Source organism: Perognathus longimembris, chromosome 12 (assembly GCF_023159225.1).
Source record: "Perognathus longimembris pacificus isolate PPM17 chromosome 12, ASM2315922v1, whole genome shotgun sequence".
NCBI lineage: Eukaryota > Metazoa > Chordata > Mammalia > Rodentia > Heteromyidae > Perognathus > Perognathus longimembris.
Genome location: NC_063172.1, coordinates 39,220,140 through 39,243,282, shown reverse-complemented (window position 1 = coordinate 39,243,282; position 23,143 = coordinate 39,220,140). Strand labels below are relative to the sequence as shown.

Genomic DNA, 23,143 nt, shown 5'->3' with positions numbered 1-23,143 from the left:
TGATACGTGTAAAGTCCTGTATTTGGTATCGGCTGACTCTCACACATGGGGACACATTTTCCTATAAAACCTTTTTTCTTTGTTTTTAAATTATGGCTTGGATTAGTTGCTGTTCATCTTCAGTCATACCAGTGGTCTACCTTGAGAGCATTTGCATATCTTTTGATGATTGTTAGAGGTAACTATGGATGTGTGCCCTTTCTTAATGAGCTCCTCTAACATTGCAACAGGCCCAATAATTTGTTTTCTGATCTTAGGATGCTAATTTCAATATTCACATTTTGGGCAACACTTGTACTTATTTATTTATGTATACTGACTATTTACTATTTTGTACTGCTCAGTTATTTTGTACTGCTCAGTTTAAGGTGTGTGTATTTTTGAAGGCTAGTGTTAAGTGAAGGCTTATTATTTCTCGTAGTTCTTGAGAATATAATGGAACTTGAAAAGAGGCTTATTAGCTTAACTTATGCTGAACCTATTTATGTTTAAGCAGGAAGGACTTTCAGGATATATACTAGACTAGACTACTAGAAATTGAAGTCCTCTATTTCAATTGGTTTTCTTCAGTGTTTGTTGACTGTTCAGCTCATTACTAACCAGTGTTCATTGGTTAATAATTTCATGTCCATTGGCCTCAAATAGGACAGCTGATTATCCTTAAGTAGACAAAATTTTTATACTTTTTTTTTGTCAGTCCTAGGCTTGAACCCAGGGCCTTGGCATTGTCCCTGAGCTTCTTGTGCTCAAGGGTAGCATTTTACCACTTGAGCTACAGTGCCACTTCCAGCCTTTTTTGTTTATGGGGTACTGAGGAATCGAACCCAGGGCCTACACATGCTAGGCAAACACTCTACCACTAAGCCACATTCCCAGCCTATCAAGTTCATATAATTTTTAAGCCTATTTTCCTATCTTATGAATGAGAGCATTGGCCCCAATGAGATCTCAAGTTGATATAATTTTTAAGCCTATTTTCCCATCTTATGAATGAGAGCATTGGCCCCAATGAGATCTCAAAAACAGTGAATGCAGATTACTCAGTTAATCATATTAACAACTATTTATTATCTTTATAATACAAACATACATATACAGTACATTTAAACATGTAGAATATGCAACTAGACTGCATAAAATTTTAGAAATTTTATGAAGTATATTGTTAAAATTAGAATATGAACCACATACTAGAGAATTTTAAAATGCTATTTAAATTCCCAAACTTGATCATTATGCTGTGATTATTTAAGATAATCTTAGGAAATACAAAGTATTGAAGTATACAAAGGTCAATGTACTCAAGTGATTCACATAATATAAAAATATGAATTTATTCATTGTATTCTTATTTAATATGTGACCCTCGATTCTTAGTATAATCATTTATGTTGTCATTTACATTGACTCAGATGTGATTTATTTACCATATTCTGAAATTTATGTTTCTAATGCTCAGTTGTAATTTCAGATGAAGGATGCCTGTGAACATAAATGTAATGGGCTGAAAATAAGAGTGGATTATAGTCGATTTGAACAGTCATATTTAAACATTTAGAAAATTGCAGTATTGTGTCTCATACATGATGTCTCATACATGAATAAATGGTCTTTTTTTGTAGACTTAAACTGAAATTTGGGACATGGCCACTGCTTCACCAAGGTCTGATAGTAATGATAACCACAGTGGAAGGTTACAGTTACAGGTAACTGGTAAGTGGTTTTCATAATAATTTAATATGGTGATTCGCTGAAATTCAGTTTTGAATAAACTAATTCAGCAGACTTATTGCATAATAACGTTCTTGGGAAATACTCAAGTATTCCTCTGTTAAATGGCACCCAGTTTTAGTTCTTTGCTTTTGTTTTCTATTTTCTCCTTTCCTGTGCCTTTCTCATCTTGTTAATCTAATTTTTAAAATAAAAACTACCTGGTAAAATCTACTGTTCTCCTGATTTCACCGTACCCTGTGTAATATGTATCATTATTCCTCATTATTGAAGCATCCAATAAGCAAAGGGACTAAGTGCCTTCTTTTGGTAATAAGAGACCAATTAAGATGTTAGGATTCTTAGGCTTTGCACTTTTTACATTAGTTAACAGTGATCTATGTACTGATTATTCTTTGTGGTACTAAGGGTTGAACTCAGGGCCTCAAGCATGCTAGGCAATTGCTTTTCCAATGAGCTACATCTCTAGTTTTATTTTTAAATAATCAGATGCTATCAGATGCTATTGCGAAATTGGGTGTACTCTTCACTAAGATAAATTATTTTTAACACCCTGATTTGTTTCTATTATTAGCGTATCCTTTTTTTTTTATTGAGACAGAGTCTCACTATGTAGCCCAGGCTAGCCTTGAACTTGTGATACTCCTACCTTAGCTTCCTTGGTGCTAGGATGTAATCTGCTATTCTTTTTCTTCTTTCTATACTTAACCCATATCTGATTGAAAGCAACAAATAATAATAGTGGGCAGCAGTGTGTGTGTGTGTGTGTGTGTGTGTGTGTGTGTGTGAGAGAGAGAGAGAAAGAGACTTTCCTTGGCATACTAGACTTGGGATTGATTCCCAGTATAGCAAAATAATAATTATAATAGTAATTACGATCTTTGTAACAATAAGAAGAGCGATCACGTGAAGCAGGAAAATTATGACAAAAGACTCCAACAGAAAATGTTCACTGCAATGTGGTAGCATATTGTAGGTTACCATGTGCATCAGCATAGTAGCATACAGAAGTTATTATCTTGAATATCTTTTTAGATTTTAGATTTTTGAAGGGAAAAGGTCAGAAGCACAAAGTTTGCAAAGTACACATAAGAGAATACCTAAGTTTGAAAAAGTTATAGGCTGTTATAATCACACTTGGAGTATTTTTAGCTATTGTGTTGGCTATTACCTTAATAATTTCACTTTTTAAAACTAAGAATATAAATTTGTATATGTCTCATTTGAGTATTGGCGGTATGAATTGATAGACTACGTTCTTAGTGTTGTAATATTTATGGAATTATCTTGTCTTCTATTGATTTTAAGTATCATCATTGTATACAGACACCTCACTATTCTCGTCACCTTTCTCTCATCACTGTCAGACTGCCATAATTAGTTTCGTCTTACACTACTTAAAGCAGATTTGAAGGAACCTCTCATACTTTGCATATTATGCATATTTCTACTTTCTTCGTGCTCTATTTTTTTTTTGCCAGTCCTGAGGCTTGAACTTAGGGCCTGAACACTGTCCCTGGCTTCTTTTTTTTGCTCAAGGCATTTGAGCCACACCGCCACTTCTGGCTTTTTCTGTGTATGTGGTGCTGAGGAATCGAACCCCGGCCTTCATGCATGCTAGGCAAGCACTCTACCACTAAGCCACATTCTCAGCCCTCTAATTTTTTTTTTTAACTTTATTTAGTTTGAATCTTCCTCATTTCCTCTACCCCCACCAGAGAAACTAAAAAAAAAAAAAAGTGGCACTTTGATTTAAAATACTATATTAAATAAGAGATAATTTGGATCTTTCTATATTGAAAATTTCAAATCCAAAAATATTCAATGAATATTCATTCTTTTCATCTATTATGTCCATCATTAAAGTTTTTTAGTTAACTTTATGTCACTCCTGCACATTTAAGATTATTACTGATTTTTTTTAGAGGAGCTGTTGTATCATTTAAAAGTTAACCTCCTTATTTTCTAATAGTTTTTCAGTATGTACATAACTTTGTAGCAGAGGACATTCTATGTATAATACCAAAGGTAACTCCCATTAAATGAGGATATGCACTCTTACCCTACATATTTCCACTACATATTTTCCTACATACCCTACATAATTTCCACTAGTTAGAACTATTTGAAATAATGGTATTGATTTTTGATTATTTACAATCAGAATTATAGTCATCTTCTGTATATTTTTGTAAATTTTTAGTGAGATTAAAAATTATCCTTAAAAATTTGTTGTCTTAATGAAGCACTGGTAACTCATGCCTATAGTCCTACCTACTTAGGAGACTGAAATCTGAGGATTGTGGTTTGGAACCTGCCTGGACAAGAAAGTCTGTGAGACTTATCTCCAGTAAACTACTCATGAAAAGCTGGAAGTGGTGCTGTGTCTGAAATGGTATAGTACTAACCAGGAGCACAAGGAGGCCCAGAGACAGTGCCCAGGCTCTGAGTTCAAGCCCCAAGATTGTCAGATAGTACTAATACTAATACTAATTTTTTGTCATTCCAGCTTCTGGTAGTATTGAGCATGTTGCCAGTTAAAAAGGTAGACCGATGTGCTTTGATTGAGTTTGCAGTTAGCTCAAAGTGTCTATATTATAACTGTATAATATAATGTTCACCATTGTACAATAGTAACTGTATAATAGTAATGTTCACCATTTTGGGTGCCAGGAATTCATTGATGATGGTAGTGCTTTTCATCTTATCACTTACCAATCCTAAGAATTAGGTATTCTTCAGACGGAAAAAAATTGGAATGCATGGTTAATTGACATTCTTACTATCAAGTTCTAGTAGTTGGTAGAATTAAAATATGAGCCTAGATATAGTCTCTCTGTGCTTTCATTGTGATTCTGTATTATCTTCTCCTTCCTGTTTTCTTCTCGTGTGGATAGATACGACCTGTATTACCAAGGAAATGACACTTTCACCTGGGATGAAACATGCAGGGGATTTCTTGAGAGCTTGCAAGTCTGGGCCTTTTATATCAGTCCAGTGGTGCTGAACATAAAAGCAACTTGAATAGTGAAGGATGGAAATGAATTTTGTTAAGACTCTGATAGTAGCACATCAGAAATAATGTTGAACACTCTTTGTTCTGTGTTGCCAATACTTGAATGTAGTATTTGCTATAAATCTACTATTCCTCAGGTATTAATGAGGACTACTGTTACTCAAGAACTGTGCCTCTACTGAGACATTTATCAGGTTGAGTTTTCCTGATGTATTTGTGTGACTACTGTCACAAGATAGTAGAAGCCTGCATTAGCTGGTTTGTTTCCGTATGTTTAACACCTAGTGTATATGACATGGGAAGGTCTTTCACTTTCTCATCATAGACCCAGGATAGGCATAGTCCATTTTAGAGATAAGATAAATTGTTTGTACTGCTCTGACAGAATATTTATTTTCTTGTTTAGGTTAGTAGTTGGAAACATGAAAGACAAATGTATAGCCTAATTATTAGTTCCTTCATGTCTTAGGTAAATTACATTTAAAGTTTATTTTCTATAGAAGATTCTGATTAACTTAAAATGACATTTTACTTTCAAACTTTTTATTTAAAAATGCAGTTGCTTTTCTTGCTTTTTGAATCCCATTTTCAATTAAAGCTTTTACACATTTCGAATGAAGAATACCGTCCAGCAAGGATGTTAATAGGAATGTTGAGTAGACATCCTGCTCAATAGCATCTATTTCTTTGACTTTCTATTTTCTTTTTTGGTTTTGGGATTATTTTACACTGGCTTTCACTCTGTAGCTCATATCTAGCTTATGTTTTCCTGGAACTTATGATCTTTCTGCCTCAGCTTTTCTAGTGCTGGTGTTATAGGTGTACACCACCACACAGCCAGCTCAGCAAAAATGCTTTAAAATTGATTGCAAGTAATATTTGCACAACTCTGTGATTCTTTTAAGGCCAATAAATTCAGCCATTTCATCCATAATTGGATGAATTATATGATGTGTAAATTATATGTCAGAATAACAAAAATTCAAATAGCTCTCAGGCATTATTGCTACCTTCTCCTTTTGCCAGTGGGAAGAGATTTAGTTGCACTAGAAGAACTTCCTTTTTTTAAAAAAATTTTTATTGTTAGACTGACATACACATAGCACGTTGAAAGTAGTTACAACTGTGATATAACAATCGTTTCCATAACCTGGAGTTCATTTCACTGAGCATCATCTTGTGTGTTCATAAGGGTATAGCTATTGGGCTCTTGTGATCCTCTGCTGTGACTAGCCTAAACCTGTGCTAATTATTCTCTATGAGGGAGACCATAGAGTCCATGTTTCTTTGGGTCTGGCTCACTTCACTTAGTATAATTTTTTCCATGTCCTTCCATTTCCTTACGAATGGGGCAATGTCATTCTTTCTGATAGAGGCATAAAATTCCATTGTGTATATGTACCACATTTTCCTGATCCATTCGTCTACTGAGGGGCATCTGGGTTGGTTCCATATTCTAGCTATGACAAATTGTGCTGCAATAAACATTGTTGTACTGGTGGCTTTAGTGTGTTCTTATTTGTGGTCTTTAAGAACTTCCATTTTTATTGATTCATTAGTAGGCAATACTACTTATTGACTGTACATATTAATGATGATTATTTTTCTGTTAGTTTCTAGTGCCAAACTAAAAAGAAAAAAGAACTGGTTTGGAACAGCAATATATACAGAAGTAACTGTTGATGGAGAAATTAAAAAAACAGCGAAGTCCAGTAGTTCTTCTAATCCAAAATGGGATGAACAGCTTACTGTGTAAGTACGTTCTTAAGTTTGTAAGATGACTTCAATGTAAAGTATCTCTTTTCCTCATTGTTAATAGGTGATTTAAAATGGGAAGGTAGTTGAATTCATTTTTCTTAACGAGAAAGAATAATAATTCTTGCTTTGTTTTATTAAATTATTTCCATAGAACCTTTTTTACTCTGAATGATTTAGCATGGAAATTAAAATTTTGGTATTTTAGAAATAATAGGGGATGTATTCATTTGTAGTAAAAATATTCTAACTAATGCCATCAGTTTTCTGAAATGTTTTTGAAATTTGTTTGAATTTTTTTCAGATAAAAATAGTATTGTTTTAAATTCTCAGTACAACTCAGAGTATTGTGGATATTTTGGATTAGTAACTACAGAAATTTTTATGTAACTATTAAAATCTTTATGTATTTGAAAGTAAAAATTAATAATTCAAATAGTTTCATTTCATATGATATTAAATAATGAATTTTCTGTTAATTTTAAAAAGTATTGAAATAAATATTCCCATACAGTGATGGTGTTTGTGTTTTGCCTTAATTTTACTCCTACAGAAATGTGACCCCACAGACAACATTAGAATTTCGAGTTTGGAGTCATCACACTTTAAAAGCAGATGCCTTATTAGGAAGAGCAATGGTGGATCTGAAACAAGCCCTTTTAACGCACAATAGAAAATGTAAGTATCTTTTTGACCTTTGTTTCTTTGTAAGTTTATTCCATACACGTTTAACATACCCTATAATACAACAGCAAACTATAATTTTGTATTGTTAAAGGAGAATATTAGTTTTTGCATGTGATTGCGTTTAAATTGATGGGTATCATATGAAATAATATTTAAAACCCTTGCTTTTCTCCATTCTATAAAATGATTTCAGTCATCTGCAAGTATTCTATCCAAGATAATTAGTCATTCGTTATTTTACTCATTTGTGTATTTTAAAACTTAAGCAACACATGATGGTACACATCTGCATCCCTAGCATCTGGGAGGCTGAGGCAGGAGAATTGTGAGTTCCAGGTCAAGCTAGGCGATATAGGAAGATCCTGTTTTGAACCATATCCCCCAAGACAAAGGCCCTTGAAAATAAAAATGACCAGTGTCTGAGCCTACTCTTCTTTGTTTCTAGAATAAACTTGTATTTGGATAAAATAAGTTCTAACTTTAACTTTTGGAATTTCATCATATGACCAATTACTGTAGAAAATGTGGAGAATACAGAAAATCAGACAGTAATATAAAAATTATCTATGATTTTTCTATCCTAGAATACCCCATTCAGTAATTTGGTTTCTGTGATTTTCTTGTTCATAGACATAAACATGACCATTTATTATTTGATGTTCTGCTCTTAAAAATTTATCAGTATACTGTAATTATGTTTCCATGATTTAAATTTTTCTAGCTAGAGGATTTTTAGGATAGGTTATACTGCAAATATTTTGTAAACCTCTTACCAGTGTTTGTGAAAGTATAGATTTATGTACTTCAACTTGTAATTCCGTAGAATTACAAATCAGGCTTTATTGAATTCTCAAAATATGTAATTCATAGAAGGTTATAAGCAGTTCTGGTTTCAACTTTAAGTGCCATACAATTTTTTTTTATAACATTAAGTCTTATTTTCTAACATCAGACCAGTTCCAGTAGTTAATTCAAACTAATGTTAAAATCTGTAAATCTTTTTGCTTATCTTATTTCCTTACAAAATGTAAATCAGTTCATTGCAAAGATTAAACCTTGTGATAAATTTATAATGATTCAAAGATAGAAGAAATCTGTGTATCTTAGTCTCACTCACTTTATTATAAAAATAACTTAAAGTTACTTGCTAGAGTAACAAGTAATTGCAAGGTTGTAGGTAGAAGACATATTTTGTTTCTTAAGTGTGAATTTGGATTGGAAGTAATATAAATTTACTGTGCTTAGTTAGCCTTGAAACAAAAATGTTTCATTTATAAAGATGATAAATTCTAGGCTTTCTTTGATTGAGCTACCTTATATAGTGCTTTGATTCTGCATTTTTAGTTCAGCATCAGGTGAATGAACTCTAGTAAAACATTTTGAGTTTTGTTTACTTCATTTTTGCTAAGAATGTATAAGTATTCCAATAAGAGTATTTGATATTACAAACATTCTGATTTCTTCATTAGATCATAAAATGACTTTTCATTTAAGTAACATCTAAATACCCCAATGATGAAAGAGAAATATTTGGTTTTATATAAAAAGGAAATCCTAAACTGTTGTCATGATTCTTAGTAGCATTCCTTGAGGACTTGTGTGCCCGATGTGGGCTTTGCATTAAGTGCTTATGACTGGTTTTAGTTTGAAGTTTTGTTTTTTTTAAGTCTGACTATCCTTTTTGAAGTAAGGAAATGAGAAAAATGAGGGTTCAAGAAATTTAAATAATTTAATCCATAATGTGGCTAATTAGTAGCAGAGCTAGAATTTGTCACAATAGTTGCTGTTTGATTATTATGCAGAAATTATGCCTTAACCAAAGAGTTGGACTGAAGAGTACGTTTGTTCAGTCATTACACAAACTATTAGATTTATTTATGTAATATGAAGTTCAAACTGTGTATAGAAGCAGTTAAAGATGATCTATCGAAAGTTTGGGGAGGGGGAGAGAAGAATTACTTAATTAGGTGTGAAAAGCTAGTATAGATAAAAATACAAAGACTTCCTTCTGACCATAGCTGTCAAGTACTGAGTTAGATTCATTCTTGAAATGTAATTTTGATTTCGAATGTAGCCAAAGTGATTAAATAGGTTATTCTTTTTTCTAGTGGAAAAAGTGAAAGAACAACTAAAACTCTCTTTGGAAAACAAGAATGGTGTAGTACAAACTGGTGAACTAACAGTTGTACTTGATGGACTAGTGATTGAGCCAGAAAATCTAGCAAATCATAGCTCATCTCCAACAAGTAAGCTACATGTATGCTTTTAAAATTTAAAGTAAGTCTGCAAGAAGTATATGAAAACCTAGTTCTTTCTTTGTTTCTTGTTCAGTAGAAATACAGCAAAATGGGGATGCCTTACATGAAAATGGAGATCCTTTGGCAAGGACAACAACCAGGTAGAATGTTTCATTTCAATGTCTGTGGTAACATTTCCTAGTATAAAGTGGTTTGGACTGCACTCCAGTAGTTCACACTTGTAATCCTAGCTACTCTAAGGAGACTGACATGTGAGGACCCAGATTCCAAGCCAGCTAGGTCAGGAAAGTCCATGAGACTTTGATCTACTATTACCATCAACTGTGGCTCCAGCAGTACAGCATGAGCCTTGAGCAAAAAACTTAATGATTGATGCCTAGGTCCTGAGATCAAGCCACTGTACAGGCACAACAAAATGGTTTCGTTCTTGTTTTTGAAACTACTTTTAATTGGTTAATTTTTTGAAATGGGCTGTATATAGATCAGGCTAGCTTCAAACTCAACATCTTCCTGCCTTAACCCCTCAGGCCCTGGAATTACAATTATGCATAGCCACACTCAGCCCTAAGTAGGAAGTTTAAACTTTTAACTTTAATTTAGAATTTGTCACAAAATTTAAAAGCTTACATGAAAACATATTTGTTGAATGCTTATGAAAGTAGCTTTTAAAAACAATAGTAGTTTATTAAGATATAACACATACCACAGTAATTCTTTTAAAGAATAAATTTCAGTAGATTTTGTATATTTCGAGACTACGCAACCTACCCATCCACTTACCTTTTGTTTCTATATTTGTCATTTCATATAAAATTCATAAATTGTGAATATTTATGATTGGCTTCTCAGACTTAGCATAACAGTTCAAGATTCATTTATGTTGCAATGATATATGAAATTCATTTTTGTGTCTGAGCTTCATTCTTTCTTACTAAAAATGTGTTTTTTAATCTGTACTTTGGCTTTTTGGCAAATAAATTCATTATGGATAAATCTTACTTCTATCTGAACTGGCATTCTGTAGATCACAGGAAGATAAGTGTTCTACTGATTTGCTTTTCTACTGTAATCATCGTGTCATTTCAAAAACATGATTCACATTTTGTGACAATAGAGGCTTTCTGACATTTAAATTGGAATAAATATGTTTAATATCAATTATGGTAGAAGTGTGGTCTTAAAATATAAAAATATGTTTCTGCAAAATTACTTGGGACATTAAAAAAACATGTTGGGGAAACAAAATGTGACCTGTATTACTCTACTCTTAATTAAGTTGGTACTAGTGATCTTAAGTTGTCATTAAATGGTCCTCATAAAATCACTTGGACCAGAAGGTATGGTGTTGTACTCTCAGGTACTCTGGAGGCTGAGGCAGAAGTTTGTGGCCAGGTTGGCCATCTTAGACCCTGTCTAAAGATAAAAATTTAAGCCCAGATGCTGGTGGTTCATGCTATCGTTCCGGCAACTTAGGAAGCTAAGATCTGAGTGTAGAGGTTTGAAGCCGTCTGGGGCAGAAAAGTACTTGTCTCTTATCTCTTAATTAACCAGCAAAAAGCTGGAAGAGAAGTGTGGATTAAGTGGTAGGGTGCCAGCCCTGAGCGAAAAACCAAGTAAGAACATGAGGCACAAGTCTCAGTACTGTACAATTAAAACTAAAAGTATTTTAAACTTTAATGAAATAAAACAGACCGTATCTTTGCCCCTTGCTTTTTCTACCGATTACTTTACATGAATATTAAGAATTCTAAATTTTTCTTAGGGAAATCCTGATGAAAAATTATTCAGTTATACTTAACTTATTGAACTAAGACATTTTTGTTTGTTTTTAAAGGTTGGCTATTGAAGGTACTAATGGAATAGATAATCATGTACCTACAAATACTGGCATCCCAAACTCATGCTGTTCGTATGTAGTTAATGGAGACAACACACCTTCATCCCCGTCTCAGGTTGCTGCCAGACCCAAAAATACACCAGCTCCAAAACCACTCACCTCTGAGCCTGCCAATGACACTGGTAACCTTGGCTGTTTATGATACATTGTTTAAATCAAAGCAAAGTTAAGTCTATGTATCTATGCCTATACTTCCTTTGTTGTGTAATCTTTTTAAAATTTTTTATTGTAAAAGTGATGTACAGATCGATTAGAGTTATATAAGTCAGGTAATGAGTGCATTTCTTTTTGAACAATGTCACCCCTTCCTTCACTTTCTTCCAGTTTTCCCTCCCGTCCCCACCCACAAGTTGTGTAGTTCATTTTCAGCATAGTGTCTAGTGAGTTCCACTTTATTCTTTGGCAGAAAATTTGAAATAACAATGGCTGTAATTTTTCTCTGAAATTTTGATTTCTTTGGATCACTTAAGATGGCATTAGAAAACTATTTTAGAGAGGACTACACACTTGTACTCAACTTTTATGATAGGTAACTTCTTAGGCTTTATTCCTCAAAGTACATTTAATTTTTGATGTTGTAGAATGTTTCTGAAAGAACTTTAGTGAATTCATTGGTTTGTAACTAAAACTTAGAAGCAAATGGTTCATTTTGCTCTCCTATCTTATTTGGTATTAAGATGGCCTGTGACTTAATACAACTAGCAGAAAATTTTACAGCCTCAAGGTAGAAATTACTTTGTTAGAGAGTCAATAGCTATGGAAGATTTTTCTCTGTAATGTTTTTAGATCAGCATAATATAACATTTTGTAACTCAAGATTGTACTTAACATTGTGATTTATCAGTCTTGCTTTATGTTACCTATACTTCAATGTAGATCATGACTGAAGTGCCAGACTTTGAAGTCAGGCCCCACTTTACCATGTGAACCCCACTTTACCACGTGAACCCCATTTTACCACGTGAACCTGAGATAAGCAGGTCCTGTGAGCAGACCCAGGACAAGCCCAATAGGGCCCAGTCCGTCTAGAACTCTAACTGCTGGGAATGCTTAACTCTGACCACCCCTAAAATGCCTCGAACCCTGAGCCAATCAGATTTGTACCTGTGTCCTAATCTTGCTTACTTGAACACCTGTTGTAACTTTGTTTTTTGCCTTTATAAGCCCTGTGTAATCACAGCACAGGGCTCCCTCCTAACCTCTGCTGTGTCGGTGGGTAGGACGAGGCCCGAGTTGCAGCTCGCTTGCATAAAGCCTTGCCTTGCTTTTGCATTTCGGAACGTCTGAGTCTCGGTGGCCTTCTTGGTGGTCATCTCGCGACTTGGCACAACATTTGGGGTTTTGTCCGGGATCACCCCAGAGACCCCGGAGACCCCAGACTCCGAAGGTAAGGAAACAGCTCTGTTCATTTGTTTATTTGTCTTGTCCTGTAATTTGTCTGTTTGTCTGTTTTACTTTTGCTTATTTCTTAAAGGGGTTCTTTAAGGGGTTGTCGAAGCGGATGCACTTACTTGGCAATCCCATGGGAATCCCAGATTCTCTACCACTACTTGAATCCACTCTGGTCCACTCCTCCTGCACCCTTGCGGGAGGTTGGGCCAACTTAGATCTGCTCCTGTTGCTTCTTGCAGGAGGAGGCTTGTGGGCCAACTTAAGAGATCTCCAACTCTTTTCTTATTCTCAGGCCTTGTGTTTTTTGTTTTTGTTTTTTTGTAGCCTTTTGAACTAAACATCTGATCAGAGCTATGGGTAATGTTCTATCTTGGGGACCTCCATCTAGCCCCCTAGATTTGACCCTAGCTCACTGGAGGGAGGTCAAGGAGATAGCTCAGAACCAAGGTGTGGCCCGTAAGGAACTGCAATTCTCAAGATCACAGTCTCTGACTTGCTAGGTTTACCCTGTGCAAGTCAGAATGGCCCATCCTTGAGAGAGCTAATTGGCCACCTAAGGGGAGCTTTAAATCGGTGCCCCTCATTTAGGCTATCTAGGCTTATATAGGCACCTGGAGGGAACTAGTTGACAGGGACACTCCAGCTTGGGTTCTGCCTTTCTTAAAATGTTTCAGCTGTGTCCTCCGCTTTGGAGGGTCCCGACCAGTCCTGGCGCCGGCAGCCCAGGGCACGGAGGCGTTGGCCCCGAGTCTTGACCCGCAGCCGCCACCAACAGGGGCAGACACGGGGCCAGCCCAAGCCACCTGCAGGCGGTGGGGAGTGACCCCACCGCGCAGCACTGTTGTCTGTGTTCTGATAGTCTCTTTTGTGTCAAACCTGCATGAGACTGACTGTACAGGCGACAGCCCACAATCAGTGTGAGTGTCCGCAAAAAAAAAAGAACTCTAGGGGGACCCCCACCCAGCCTTTTTTTTTTTTTTTGGCCAGTCCTAGGCCGTGAACTCAGGGCCTGAGCACTGTCCCTGGCTTCTTTTTTGCTCGAGGCTAGCACTCTGCCACTTGAGCCACAGCGCCACTTCTGGCCATTTTTTTTCTGTATATGTGGTGCTGGAGGAATTGAACCCAGGGCCTCATGTATACGAGGCAAGCACTCTTGCCACTAGGCCATATTCCCAGCCCCGCCCACCCAGCCTTCTTAACCAGAAAAATATTTGGTGTGCTAAAATGTTTTACTATGACTAAAAATGTTTTACTAAAACTATCAAGCCCTGGAAAATGAGGCTGGAGAATGCTAAAATCATTCGTTAAAGGTTTTTGTTTTAAAATGTACGGCCGATGCTTATTCTGCGCGCTTTAAGATCTTTTGAATATGTATGTGTGTGTGAATGTGTGAGTGAACATGTTCAAGACTGTTAGTATGATGTAAAATTGAGTGAGTTTAAGTTTAAATTCAAATGGTCATCAAGTTTGGGCATTACCAAATGCTTTAAAGGATTCTTGCATTGCATTAAAGAGGAACTATAGTTAAAAAAAATCAGAGCTAAGTGTCAAAAATTTGGATTTAAAAGGCTATATATTAAACTGATGGGGATAAAAGTAAACTCTCATTAACTCTATGTATGTAGGAAGAAATGGCAAAATGGGCCAATGTTTCTCACTAATATATTGGAAAGCTGAATGGATCAGCATTTCTAATTCTGTAATTGTAATTCTTGCATTAAGGAAAAATTCAAAGGTCTTCATGCCATGCAGTAACTGGGACTGAAAAAAAAAAAAAGAGGCTCTTTTGAAACAAGCAGCCCGTAGGCAAAGGGCAGCACCTGGTTTCAGAATGCCTGTGAGCTTCAGTTTTTCCAATGCAGATAAAAGCTAAAGTGTTGGGTTAGTAAAAAGGCTTTGGAAATCAAGAATACATTTCTAGATAAGAAATTTGGAAGTAAAATTGTCCTAAATAATTATTGCAAAGTGAGAAAAGGAGAATTATGGCTACCAAAATGTTTAATTGCCATTCCAGCTTCTTTGTAGGTTTTTTTTTTTTTTTTTTTTTTTTTTTTTTTGTAACAGTTTCCAGCAGGCCCACAGAGAAGCACAGGTAATTCCTACAAGTTTGTCAAGATCTAATACTGGCCCTTAATAAGTTCCAGGTAAGAGCATGCTTAAAACTACTTCTGTGCGGACCACCTTGTTGCTTTAATTGGAGTAAAGTGGCCTCTTGTAAGACTCACTGATCTGAAATCTGCGGTTCGAAGCCAGCCCGGGCAGAGAAAGGTCCCTGTGAGAGACTTGTCTCTAATCAGCCAGCAGAGTGTTGGGAATGGAGTTGTGTGGAGCTCAAAGTGGTAGGGCGCTAGTCTTGAGCTGGAGAGCTGGGGGACAGCGCTCAGGCCCTGAGTCCAAGTCCAGTGGAAAGTTACTCCTCCTGGGACAAAAGTGATGGAGCATCCAGAGTCAGTAAGCCACTTTTTGGATGGCAGAGATGGTGTCAGATCCTAGAGTCACTCCTGTTTGGCCTTTCAAAAGTTAAAGCCGGGAAGTCCTAGAAGAATAGTTCATAAGCATGCCTTTCCAATGCCCATGTCTGTCTACTGGGCAGAAACGTGCCAGTCACCTGTGATAGTGGTTAGTAAGGGTAAGTTTGTCAAATGAGAGGATAGTTTAAAATTTCAACCCCCCACATCTACTCAAAGCTCTGACTGGCAGTGAGAATTTTAAGCTGATACATCTGTTCAGGAAAGAAAGCTTATAGACCTGAGATTGTGTCCTTATTGAGATCTGTTAAAGGCCTGCAAAGGTAACTTTTTAGGTCATCAGAGATCAGTTCCCCAGCCAGTCTGGAAAAAGCTTTTACAAACTAGAATGTTAAAAGGCACGAATTTATAAACCTGAAGTCACCCATCTGGGCTTCATATTAAAAGAGAGCAAGCGTTGGCTGTCAGATGCACGTAGATTGTGCTAAAAATCCCTGTGCCTAAATCAGCCAGACAAGTCAGAGTTCCTGGGAACAGCAACAGCAGGCTTTTTGCCGGCTGTGGATACCTGGGTTTGCTGAGATGGCCAAGCTTCTATATGAAGCCACCAAATATCTAGCCGACCTGGTAGCCAAGGAAGCAGCCCTTCAGCCCAGAGCAAAAGTAAGGACTTTAGTAGACCCAGGGCCATGAGCCTTGCCTCCTGTGCCCCAGTATTCCCAAGAAGACTTGGAGTGGATAAAGAAAAATCCCATGGCCCACAAAACCCCAAACAGAGAAGGAAACAATGACTGGTGGAAAACTTGTGAAGGGAAACTTATCTTGCCATAAGAGCTGGGTAAGGGGATCCTTAAGAGAATCCACTGAGCTGCTCACATGGGAACCCGAAGAATGCAGGACTTGCTCCGACACTCCAAAGTGAAAATTAGACAAGGAGATCAACTTATTGAAGATATTGTTAAAAATTGCAAGGCCTGTCAACCCTCACCATCCTTTCCAATTATTTTGGCAGCTCACTCCAAAGTGGGGTGACCCCCTTATTTTAGCAACTAAGGAAGCGCCCTTAGGAACCTGGTGGCCAGACTTACTTATGTGATCTGGCCACAGGCAACTGGGATGTGCCAGATCACTTGGACCTGAACCTGAATAAGCGACTTCCCGAGTGTGATGAGCAGGAGTCCTGTCCAGTTTGATGTGTGCAGTCCCTTGGTAAAGTAGACTAAGGTTATAGGTTCCTGGCTAGGTAAGGTCAATGCCCCTGAGTCAGCCTGAAGAAGATACAGTAGATGGATGATCTTCACCCATCAGCCTCCCTTAAAACCGAGGTACCAGAGTTATTTTTGGATACTACTTTGGGCCCTACTGGCCCATGCCTTACCTCTATATCCTCCCCTAGACATGCAAGCCATTGAAATGGACAGAATGGAGCCATGATTGGCTCCCAAGGTACCAAAAAGAAAAAGGGGGAAATGAAGTGCCAGACTTTGAAGTCAGGCCCCACTTTACCATGTGAACCCCACTTTACCACGCGAACCCCACTTTACCACGTGAACCTGAGATAAGCAGGCCCTGTGAGCAGACCCAGGACAAGCCCATTACGGCCCAGTCGGTCTAGAACTCTAACCGCTGGGAATGCTTAACTCTTACCATCCCTAGAATGCCTCGAACCCTGAGCCAATCAGATTTGTACCTGTGTCCTAATCTTGCTTGCTTGAACACCTGATTGTTGTAACTTTGTTTTTTGCCTTTATAAGCCCTGTGTAATCACAGCTCGGGGCTCCCTCCTAACCTCTGCTGTGTCGGTGGGTAGGACGAGGCCCGAGTTGCAGCTCGCTTGAATAAAGCCTTGCCTTGCTTTTGCATTTCGGAACGTCTGAGTCTCGGTGGCCTTCTTGGTGGTCGTTTCGCGTCTTGGCACAACAATGACATATAATGCAAATAAGTTAAAACTAATGTTACAGATGGCCAAAACAACATGTTCTAAATACTTAGCTTGGCTATTAAAAAAAGTTAAAACTTGCAGTTTTTAAAATATAGTCTGAGGAACCAGCTACAGGATGACAGACTAATATTTTTTAAAAATATAAACACAGATTAAATGAGTACCAGAGTTCTGCATGATATGGCATACAAAAAATACTTTTTAGCCAAGAGGACTAAAGTTCCCAAGTAGTTACCCATACTAAACAATGAAGAAAAATTGTACTCATTCACATATTTTAAAAATTTGTATTTCATTGTATAATTTCCTTATAAACTTACCCAAGAAGTTCTAAGAATAGCTATTTAAATTTAGTTTTCATATGACCAAATAAATGAGTTGTTTTATATGATTATCTTTGAATTAAGAAAGGTTGAGCTAGGGGCTGGGAATATGGCTGTGAATATGAGAATATGGTGGTTAATTGTTTGCCTTATGTACATGAAGCCCTGGGTTCGATTCCTCAGCACTGCATATATAGAAAAAAGTCAGAAGTGGCGCTGTGGTTCAAGAGTTAGAGTGCTAGTCTTGAGCAAAAAGAAGCCAGGGACATTTCTCAGGCCCTGAGTTCAAGCCCCAGGACTGGCAAAGAAAGAAAACAAGCAAAAAAAAAAAAAAAAAAAAAAGGTTGAGCTAGTTCTTTCTGACAGCAATTAGATACCAGAGCCTATCATTTATATCTAATCTATACTCTTTATTTTTTCCCCTAGCCCTTGGCCAGTACCAGATTTGGAACTAAGGGCCTGGCTGGCACTCAACTCCTTGACCATACTTCCAGTCTGGCTTTTTGGTGATAATTTTTGGAGGTAGAGTCTCAGACTTTCTGCCTGGGCTGACTTTGAATTTAGATCTTTAGGATCTTAGCTTCCTGAGTAACTAGGAGTAACTGGTGTGAACCACCAAGCCTGACTCGAGTACTCTTGACTTCATGAAAAGAATATAAGGTGAAAATGTTGAGTACTTCTTTTAGAAAGGTTTATACAACTCTCCTTTTTGTTTTCTTATCTCTCTATTTAAAGTCCATGGAACTTTCTTATTTGTGAAGTGATTACCTATCTGAATAGATTAGTGAAAATAATTTACTGACCCTTAGTTTCATGTTTTAGTGTTTGGGTGTATTCAGATGTTGACATAATTAAGGAAGGAGGAATTAATTTAGTATTTTCTGATTGTAGAATGATAGGCTTCAAATAGTATTCTCCATCCTTTTTACATCTTCTAATTATTATTGAAGGTGTCTTACAAAACAATCGTATTGTCATCATTCTGTTGCCTACTTTATAAGACTTCCGGAACCTAGCCTGTTGATAGCAACCACTTAATGGATATCTTCTTGTATGTTCATCATCCCTTACCAGGAGGATGAATTCAGGTACCTTTTCCAGGAATGGGCAGTTCCTATTTCTTTAAGATGTTGGCACAAATCAGTATTTCTTTGTTTAAGGTAAGGTCCTTAGAACTAAGTTTTTGTTGTTAGAGTTGTAAATGGGATGAGGGTAGAGAAGAACATATTCCATGTGTCACATAATCTGTCTTTAGTTTTCTGAGTGTGAGCCTGACCCCTGAATTGTTCTTTAGCTTCTGGTTCTTTGGCTATCTATCTGGACATACAATCCCTTGTTCTCTTCTCATATATGTCCTCCCATTCTCCCTGAGGGCTTCAGCAGAACTGCTGCTTTATTCCATGTTCTTCACTGAGAATCTCAAACAAAAAAGCTCAAGGACAGCACTCAGGCCCCAAAGTTTCCCCCCAAGTCCTGAATTTGGACTGCCATGTTCCTCCAGAAAAATAAACCCTACAGGTTTTATTTATCATGTTCATGATGCATATTCCCATATTTTATGAAACAATTAACAAATTTAATCATAATGTGTCATTCTCTACTCTGGTATTAATGTAGTATGTAATAAATATATGTGCCTTATTACTTTTCATGACCTTTGAGGGCCAAAAAGTTACGCTCTCTAGCGTTTCAGATAAAGATTCTAGAATAGCAAGCACTAGGAGTTGAGACAGATGGTAACTTCCTGCATACCATAACACATGAAGGCTTTTCCTCCCTTCCTATTCTTTATAGTCTTAAGATACTTATAAAAGATTTAGTTGCTTTGATTATTAGTACTTAATTTTAGCCTCCGAAGAGAGACAGTGACAGTGTAGTGAAGAGTTGATTTTGGCTTCATGTAGGATTGAGCTCAGCTATTTAATCAGTTAATGGTACTCTTGGACAAATGAAACATTTTCAAAATTAGCTCCTATATTAAAAAGAGGTTTTATAGGATTGTTTTGAAAGTTTAAATGAGCTTACAAAACTACTACAGTTTTTAGATAGTCGATATATTCATTCCCATTTAATTCCCTTATCCTTAACTATTGTTAAATGGGTCTCTTTTTTGTTTGTTTGTTTTTTGCCAGTCCTGGGCCTTGAACTCAGGGCCTGAGCACTGTCCCTGGCTTCTTTTTGCTCAAGTCTAGCACTCTACCACTAGCCACAGCACCACTGCTGGCTTTTTTATATATATATATATATATATATATATATATGTACATGTATATATGTACGTACATATATATACATATATACATATACGTACATATATACGTACGTACATATATATGTACGTACGTATATATACGTACGTACATATATGTATATATGTATATACGTATATATGTATATATGTACGTACGTATATATGTACGTATATGTATATATGTACGTGTATATATGTATGTATATGTATATATACGTACATATATATGTACATACATATATGTATATATATATATATGTGGTGCTGAGGAATCAAACCCAGGGCTTCATTTATACGAGGCAAGCACTTTACCATTAGGCCATATTCCTAGCCCTAAATGGGTCTTTTTGTAATACATAGTCATCATTTTTAAAAATAAAATTGATCAAAGCTCAGTCTCTTCAGCCAGAGCTAGCTGATCTCAGAAATTTATAACACTTTTTTTCCTTAAGTTTTATATTAAAGAACTACAAAGATAATGTATAGGAAGGTCCCATGTATGAGCCTTCCCCAAAGAATTGTTAAAATAGCCATGAATATTATATTTGTAGTATTAACAGCTTGTATTACTATAGTAAATTATCTGCATCAGGAAATGGACAGTGGTGCAAACTACAGAGTGTTTTCATATAATTTTGCTTTCATTTCATGTGAGTGCGTTAAGTTCTGTGTAATTTGACATAGGTATGTTTCATATAATGGGCACAGCAGTCACAATATGAAAACTTCACTGTTACCATATGGCTTACTCATGTTTTTCTTCTTTACAGCTACATCCACTCTTAAGTATATATTGACTTTTTGTTTGTTTGCTTTTAGACAGGGTCTTGCTTTGTAGCTTAGACTAACATTGAACTTATAATCCTCCTGCTTTGGAGGTACAAAGTGGTATATTAGTCTATGTTCCAATAACAGAACACCTGAGGATAAAGAAGAGATTTTATTTAGCCCACAGTTTTGGAGGCTGAAAGTCTGAGATGATATGGCCCCATTTGTTTGACATGTGAAGAGAAAGGCCATGTCTAGAACATATACAGAAGGAGAGGTCATATGACAGAAAGCCCAAGTGAGCCTAAGGAGTTTTGCCTCCTTTTTTTTTTTTAAATAACTTGTCACTCTTGAAAGTACTTATCCGATTCCCTATTTATTTACTTTACTGATTTTCACGTATCACAGGGGTCTCTGGAACAGAACTCTCACAATAAACGAGGGATCACTATGTATTTTTTAAAGAACTCTCAATACACTGAAGCCACAATAAGTGAGCCATATAGCAAAGGACGACTGAAAAGCATTTCATTGTGGTGTTTGCATACAAAAACATATCAAATTTACCCCCTTCCCACTACCTAAATATTTTTGCTCCTATATTTGGGGCTTGAACTTAAGGCCTCATTCTCTCAGCTTTCTTGCTCACAGCTCGGCTGCTTTTCTACCACTTGGGCCATTTCCTCAGACTGGTTTATGCAGGTTACTTTTGAGATGGAATTCCATGGTCTTTTCTGCTTAGGTTGACTTAGAACCTTGATCTTCCAGTTCTCAGCCTCCCTAAGTAGTTTGGATTACAGGAGTAGCCACTGATACCCGGCTTGTAACTTTTGAATGAGTTTTATCATTGTGTTTTCATTCATACATGCATATGCACACATACATATACAAAATATATTTTATCTGTATAGTATAGTTTTCCTATTGGCATTTTGGGGAGTGATTACTGTACTTTTCTGTAATATACTGTGTTAGAACCTATGGGTCTCAGTGGACTCACTGTAGTACTTTGAGTAGTTGTGCTGTAGCCATTGGAGTATGTTAGTGCACACCATCATGAATCCTCTTCCTTGAAGTTTAACTTTACAAACTTTTATAGTGTATACATACTGGGAATGGACCAGTTACACTTAAAACATGAAACTTAAGAATGTCAGTGGGTCCGGATGCTGGTGGCTCATACCTGTAATCCGAGCTACTCAAGGAGTCTGAGATCTGAGGATTGTGGTTCAAAGCCAGCATAGGTAGGAAAGTCCACGAGACTCTTCTATCTCCAATGAATCACCAGGAAACCAGAAGTGGCGCTGTGGCTCAAGTGGTAGAGCACTAACCTTGAGCTGAAGAGCTCGGACAGCACGTAAGCCCACAGTTCAAGCCCCAAGACCAACTGAAAAAAAAAATGTCAGTAGGTCTCAGGACAGTTATATCTTCAGCAAATGTAGAATCATACATTTCCTTTGTGTACATTAAAAGGGGAATTGAGAGAAACATTTTTTCATGTAGATTGTCCCACAGAATGATAATTTGGAAGAGAAACATTTATATGCTAATGGTTTCTGTTTCCTTAAATCAAGGCTATTAGCATGTCTACTTAAATTTTTATTGTTTACACACTTATCCTTAAATGTGAACTATAAAAAGTGTAATCTTTTAGGTTCATCAGTACCTGGTCCTGATCAGTCTGAATTCTGATTTGAAGTATAAATTAGGTAACTAGGTACTTTGTTATTACTTCATAGGTCCTCTTTTTTGTTTTTCCCTCTCAGTTAATGGAGAATCATCTTCATCTGCACTAATTGCTAATGCTTCTGCCATGGGTACTCCGGTACCATCCGAAGAACCCACATTGACTTCAGATTGCACTAGCACTACCATCGAAGATTCTCCTGTTCAGGAGCTACTGGCATCCTCAGAACACAATGAATGTATTCCTTCTGTCAGTACAGAATTGGGACCTGAAGCTCAGAATCTATTAGACCTTAATTCCTCTAATTCTGGAAGTAGTTCTGCTTTTGACAAATTAAGGCAACCAGATGGATGTGTGGAACCTCTTCGGCAGCAGTCTGGAAATGCAAACACAGAGTCTTTGCCATCAGGGTATGTGACTTTCATTTAATTAGTAGTTATATGGATATTGGATGTATAAATATGATGCTTTTATTAGCATAAATTAGTTATACAAAGGGGTTTCATTAAAATATTTGCCTGTATGCATATAATGTACTTTGGTTAGATTCATTTCATTTAGATTTTTTAACACTTTTTCCTCTCTGCTAAAATATTTCTAATATTTGAAAATTTTTAAATCGAAGTTGGAATGATTTATATGCTTTTTTCTCCAATGAAAGTACTTTTTGGATCTGAGAACAATTGTTCATCTAGCTGAAGTATGTGCAGTATGAAGAAAAAAGAACCTGATATTAATTTGTAAGATATTCTTAATTTGATTTTTCCTTTTTGATGAGAGTGACAGTGATAGTACATAATGCTAGTCTTGCAGCTTTCTGTGCACTCTTCTCTCCAAGCCTCACCCTTGAGAACAACTAGTAGTCTATTTCCTCAGTTAATACTGAATGCTGGTGACAGTCTTCCAGCCCTTTCCATGGGCCCTGTTATTAAAAAAAAAAAACCTCAGGTTTTTATTGCTGCTTACTT

General features: G+C 36.5%; 1 protein-coding gene across 5 annotated transcripts in view; it reads left to right on the top strand.

Moving 5' to 3' along the window:
• Wwp1 (WW domain containing E3 ubiquitin protein ligase 1) overlaps window positions 1–23,143 on the top strand; it is an 84,446-nt gene that overhangs the window by 22,325 nt on the left and 38,978 nt on the right. For 4 of the 5 annotated variants that reach the window (XM_048358718.1, XM_048358721.1, XM_048358719.1 and 1 more), the window contains exons 3-9: window positions 1,623–1,713; window positions 6,361–6,499; window positions 7,056–7,180; window positions 9,298–9,435; window positions 9,521–9,587; window positions 11,282–11,466; window positions 22,255–22,585. In XM_048358718.1, the coding sequence (XP_048214675.1) occupies window positions 1,644–1,713; window positions 6,361–6,499; window positions 7,056–7,180; window positions 9,298–9,435; window positions 9,521–9,587; window positions 11,282–11,466; window positions 22,255–22,585 (1,055 nt within the window). In that variant the 5' untranslated portion in view covers window positions 1,623–1,643. The remainder of the gene's footprint in view (window positions 1–1,622; window positions 1,714–6,360; window positions 6,500–7,055; window positions 7,181–9,297; window positions 9,436–9,520; window positions 9,588–11,281; window positions 11,467–22,254; window positions 22,586–23,143) is intronic. The other variant, XM_048358722.1, reaches the window with a different exon arrangement.